This window comes from Phalaenopsis equestris, unplaced genomic scaffold (genome assembly GCF_001263595.1).
Source record: "Phalaenopsis equestris unplaced genomic scaffold, ASM126359v1 Scaffold000655, whole genome shotgun sequence".
Taxonomy (NCBI): domain Eukaryota; kingdom Viridiplantae; phylum Streptophyta; class Magnoliopsida; order Asparagales; family Orchidaceae; genus Phalaenopsis; species Phalaenopsis equestris.
This window is the reverse complement of record NW_018165095.1, coordinates 456,131-462,130: the sequence shown is the minus strand read 5'-3', so window position 1 is coordinate 462,130 and position 6,000 is coordinate 456,131. Positions and strand designations below refer to the sequence as shown.

At 32.9% G+C, this 6,000-nt stretch overlaps 1 protein-coding gene across 2 annotated transcripts in view; it reads left to right on the top strand.

Annotated features, from left to right (window-relative positions):
• The first annotated feature begins 1,973 nt into the window (after positions 1 to 1,973).
• The window catches only part of LOC110030100 (putative CCA tRNA nucleotidyltransferase 2), a 60,672-nt gene continuing 56,645 nt past the window's right edge, over positions 1,974 to 6,000 (top strand). For both annotated transcript variants that reach the window (XR_002294618.1, XM_020732666.1), the window contains exon 1: positions 1,974 to 2,343. Coding sequence is in view for 1 of the 2 variants with exons in the window: in XM_020732666.1 (XP_020588325.1) it covers positions 2,035 to 2,343 (309 nt within the window). In the remaining variant the exon portion in view is untranslated. The remainder of the gene's footprint in view (positions 2,344 to 6,000) is intronic.

Below are 6,000 nucleotides of genomic sequence, written 5' to 3'. Positions count from 1 at the left end.
TATATATAATTAAAAAATTAAATTCTTATTTTCTCCAGGATCAAGTTTTTGGTTCTGTTGCAAATTAAGGAAACATAAGTGAAAAATATCATCAAAGATATTGTTATACTGTTGCATATAAACAGTCAGGATCATTATCAAACATCATCAAAATCTCAAGGCTTACATTAATTCAAAGAAAGGACAATGTGCCAAGCAATTGCGAGTGAGTTAATCATCCAACAAGATAGTTCAATGATGTGCCAAACATATACAACAACAACATCAACAAAGCCTTAATCCCACAACGTGGGGTCGGCTACACGAATCCTTTTTCTGCATTGCGTCTTATTTAGTGTCATATTTTCATCTAGTTCTACTAAATTAAGATCATTTTTTATACAATATGCCTGAGTCTTCCTATGTCAACCTCTGCCTTTCTTAACACAAGTCGAAACTAAAGATCTACTCTCATAATCGGGTCATCTTATGGTCGACATTTAATGTGACCAAAGCATCTAAGACGACTTTCTCTAATTTTGCGCGTCACAGGAGCTACACCAACCCTATCATGGATATATTCATTTTGCATTTTGTCTTTAAGTGTAAAGCCACTCATCCACCTAATCATTATCATCTCGACAACACTTAACTTATTATTATGCTTCTCTTTTAAAGGCCAACATTCAGCGCCATAGAGCATTGCAGGTCTTACCATCGTCTTATAAAATTTTCCTTTCAGTCTAAGCGGTACTTTTCTATCACACAAAAGGCCCGAAGCATTCCTCCACTTCAACTAACCAACTTGAATTCTACTATTAACATCCCCATCTATATCACCATCGCTTTGAACAACGGACCCAAGATATCTAAATCGTTCACATCTTTTAATAATTTGATCACCCAAAGTCTCACTTCTGTCACTAGAGCTACTACAACTAAAATTACATTCTATGTATTCACACAAATCTTTCAATGAAATATTTTGAAATTCTGATTACTTTTGTCAAAATGTCAATATAAAAAGCTATAAAGAAACACCATTCTCTACATGAAACGAGATATGCAAATAGTGGAGAATTATGTCTAAATTCATAAAGCTAGCAACAATCATTGATGTTTACTTGTGATTGTTGTAGATAAATATTTTCATAATGCTATTATTGTCCAAGTAATATCTCAAAGCTGTTGTTACTTAACCAAAGTTAGTTGTCATTCAATAATCTTTGCTATAATATTAGAAGAACAAACAATCATTCTATTACACTTGGGGAAAATTATTCTTTTGATTGGATCGGGTTCCATGACATCATTTTTTTTTGAATTTTTTTAATATAAAAATAATGTTATTTTTAGCATATATTTATAAGTTTGTTGAATATTTTTTGTTGAATTAATACTTTATTTTCTTATGTTAAGAATAATCTATCATGAATATACCATATCATTTTCAAACCCAATATAGAGGTGTTAAATCAGGTTCACAGGTTTTGGGGTGTTAAATCAGGTTCGCAGGTTTTGTTCGGGAGTGACTCGAAATTGATCTGACTCGAAATTGTTTGACTTGAATTGACTATAATACAGGTCAGAAGTCCAACTCGAACCCGACCTGATGATTTGAACATGACCATGAAACTTGTACACAAGATATTAGCTATTGAGGTGGATTTCAATTTAAACTTAAGTTGTATTTGAGTCAGCCTCTAGTCAACTTCAGGTTGGCATATTGATTTTGAGTCAATTTTGATTAGCCAGTTGATTTTGGATTTAATTTGAAGGGTCCGAACAGGACCCCAACCAAAAAAAAAGTGTTATTAATCTGAATTCATGCCAAAAAATCATCTGCCAATCCGAATTTAAATTTTTGAGTCAAATGCGAATAGAGTTGAACTATTGAATCAAATTTTGACACCCTGTTCCGAGCTCGGTAAGCGCCACTACAAGTAGCACATTTTCTCCGGCTCTTCTAATTCAACGGTTGTGATAGACTGGATTTGCTCGACCGAACCCGAGAGGGAGCGAGGGAAACCATCTGCGGCGATGATATAAATTCCCATGGCCTTCGTCTCCCTAGGTTCAGCAAGGCTGTTAGCTTTCCAGCAAATTGATTCGCATTCCCTCTGCTTCTTCTCAACCCCAAGAATTTTCTTCTTTACTTCGAGGAGAAAACTAGGGTTTCGCTTTTGCGGCGTTCGTTGCGGTTCCGGGAGCGGGGCCATGGCCGCGGAGCCTCGACCGGCGGTGAAGGTTCGGATTGATCTCACAATGAACGAGGAGACGATCTTCCGACGTTTGCTCGACGTGATAGACCATTTTAAGCTGAATACGCAACTCCGGGTCGCTGGGGGCTGGGTACGAGACAAGGTTAGGCTTCTAGTTTCACTCTGCACTTTCATATTATTTTCTTGCCTCTAGTTTTCCTTCTGATGCTGGTTTAGTCAAATTGGTGAGCCGGACTGTTTGAAATCTATTTCAATGGTAAGTTTGGAAAGCTTCTTCAGAAGGCGGTAGGTTTGTACTGGTTGGAACTTGGAATGCTTAAAAAAGTTAGTGAGCGGGGAAATGATATATTTTAAATCATGAACTATTTACAACAACGTAATATGCCATTCCTAAGATTAGCATATGAGAACTACCGTATAAGTTAGAAGATGGCCTGAGAATTTGATGGCCTATGGTGTAGCCAAACTAATAGTGCTTCTTCCTTAGTGAAATGATAAATTTACCCATTGAATTTATCACTTATCTGATTGATTTCTGCTTTGGGAGACATGATTAAAGGAAGTTTTTGCTGATGTAGAACCATGAAAATTATTGGTGTTCTCCATGAAGATGATCTTGACTAGGAACATATCTTTTCTTGACGCATAATGCATTATGAAAATATTGTAATGACTAAACCAATGTTTTTAAATGCACACTTCGAAGCATGCTTTATGAGCAATGCGAAGCGAAGTGCATGACACTCGTTTCGTTGAAGTGAACTTCGAAGCACTAAAGTTGATTTGCAGGGTTTTTTGCTTTGCAATTTTTAAGTTTTTAATTATTGCAACTATTATAAATTATTAAAAATTTTAATTGTAGGTTCACCCTTAATGTTTTTCTTCTAAGTCTTCAAGTCAGAAATGGTACCATATTCTTTTCTATTTTATATCAACTCTTAAGTCATATTTTATATTTTATAATTGGTAATGAATGTATTTATACATGAATAATTTTAAATATCATATTAGCATTTTGGTTAAAAGCACTATTTCACTCTGCACTTTGTGCTTTGAAGCAAAAATAAAATCTTGCACATCACATTGCGCTTTGCACTTTGATAACACTGGCACATAATTGATTTTTTTTTTTTTTCATTGGGTGGGGGGAGAAGGTTTCCTTGTGCTTTTGTGAATGTTTACTCTTTTGTATATCATATAAATTACATTTTGATATCTATGTTGGATATTTCTAGCCATTGATAAACATTATGGTATGAAACTTTATCCATTCTTTAGTATATTTTATTTTTTATTTTCTTGAGATCAAAGTATTTCCTTTTAATGAAGAGGAGATCGAGAAATCTTTAGAATCTCATGCAAATTCTCAATCACTCTACAAATAGACCTTTGTTTACCTTTTTTTGCCACAACTAAATGCACTAAGGCCTCACCTCGTTGTCATATAGAGTTGGGAGAGGCTATTTTTATGCTTGAGAAAGACAAATTTAGATCTATTTTTGGGGATCATTGCACATCCTCAGGAACGATGACAAACTAAGGCTAAATCAACTATGACGCTGTCTTCAATTTTGTTGATACTTGCCCCACAAATTAAAGCTTCCTTTTTTATGTTTTAATGAAGCTGGATGGTCCAATGCTTTGTCTCCATATCCTAACATTGCAGTTTACTAAACTTATTCTCAAGCGAGGGAATTTGACTTGGGCTCCTTCCCACCTAATTCATTATATTCATTTAATTTTATTATCATCACTAGCCTTATATCAACTCTTTTGGCACATCATCATTAATCCTTATTTTTCATTCATTTATGTTGGTGCTATATGTTGTTGAATCAATTCTCCACAAATCATTTTGTTGAACAAATTCTATCGCTGTAAATTTAGTTTTACCCCTTTTCCTTCTTTTTGCTCATACACTAATTTTATTAGCTTGTCTAGCGGTCACATTTTGTACTTTTCATCTTCAATGGACTTGAGCCCATTTTGTTGGGCTTGCTTGAGTCGAGATTCATTTCGTTGCGGCCAAAAATTCAAAAACTTTGGGTTGTGGGAATTCGAGATTTGTCATTAAACTGGTGATGGTCATGTCTACAGAAAACATGCTTTGATAGTTCAGTTGTGTTGCATCTATTTTCTGAGTATAGACTATAATTCCCTTATAACTATAAGTTCTGCGTTTTGACATGAACTCAAACAGAACACCATAAATAAATATAATAAATTTTCAAAAAGTTAGAAGTCTAAAATATTACATAAAAAGTTATGCATCACTTAACATTGATTAACATCAAAATTAAATTTATAATAGTAACAAGTAATGTTATCATAATATTATTTTTAATGTCCAAACAATCAAATCTATCAGAAAATTTTCTTTCCAAAGCCGCCTCGATATATGGTCATCGTCTAAAGTGAACATTTTTTAAGTTGCCGACCCCTAAATAAGTTACAATCATCTATTAATTTGTTTCTAGGATACCTATAAAATTTTCTCTCACAGTTTGCTTCTCATTGTGATGTAAATATGCAACATTGCAAAACACAGTTGCAATACACAACTTTAGAGGCAATAGAAGTCTTTGAACTCTTATTTCTTGATAATTCATAGTTTAATATAATTACAAAAAAAGTAAAAAAAAAATCAAAATAACAATGATATAACCAGAAAGTTAGAAAAGAAAAGAGCTCAGAGTCAATATAAATTTTAATAATATGTCATTATATGAAGATAGATGATATAGAAAGTATGGGATCTTGGTTGCCTTTAAGCACTTACTACCAAACTTATATGTCAGAAAGCTTGGTATCATAAAGAACATCTAGAAGAATCCCTAAGTTTATATGACTCAGAAAGAATGAGATTTTGGTTGCCATGAAACAGTAAATACCAAACTCGTAGATATCAGAAAATATACTAGTGTAAAGATCATCCAGAAGAACCCGAAATGTCACATGACTCATCATAGATCTAAAAAAAATATATTAAAGCAACTCATTGTCAAGCAATGCAAAATAATATTTTATATTTTGTTCAGTTCCACAAAATTACAACTTTCATAAATCATTGAATTACATAAAAACAGAATTAATCTCTCAAGCAAAATAGAATACTTAAGATGTCCTACAGACATAGTTATATCACAAAAATCATTCATTGATGTTTCACTAATCAACTAAAATATTCATAATTTCTTCCCTTAGCTGAACCATAATATTATCACCTTCCCCGTCTTGAGTTGGATGATTCTTGACATCTTTAATGACCATCATTGAGTGAATAATCCTGTATTCATAAGCCTCGGGTGAAATATGTATGTGATATATTTCTAAACTATTAAATTCAATGTTATACTTTGAAGGATGACTTTGTATATTATTATATAATGCTATTTTTGCTAGAATGATTTAATTTTTTTGTTGAATGAATACGTAGACATGTCTCTTAAAATAACCTATTTTTTCTTCGAAACACAAAAAACTTTCTCAATAACATCATGTAACGAAGAGTATTGCTTGTTAAACATCTATGTTTTACCACAAAGATCTTGACTATTTCTTTCAAAATCGGGGATGCAATATTTTTTTTAAGGATATGACTTCAAGAAGCCCAGTTGCATTGGGTAGTCGACATCCACAAAATGGTACTTCCCTATTGAGTTAAACAATATCTACATTTAAATGTATTTCTAAAGAGATATATATTAAATGTGCAATTATAGAGTACTTAAAGGTAGTATAGTAAAATTATATTGATGGGAGCTTGTTGTAAATTTGAATATGCAACTGTCATGCGCAC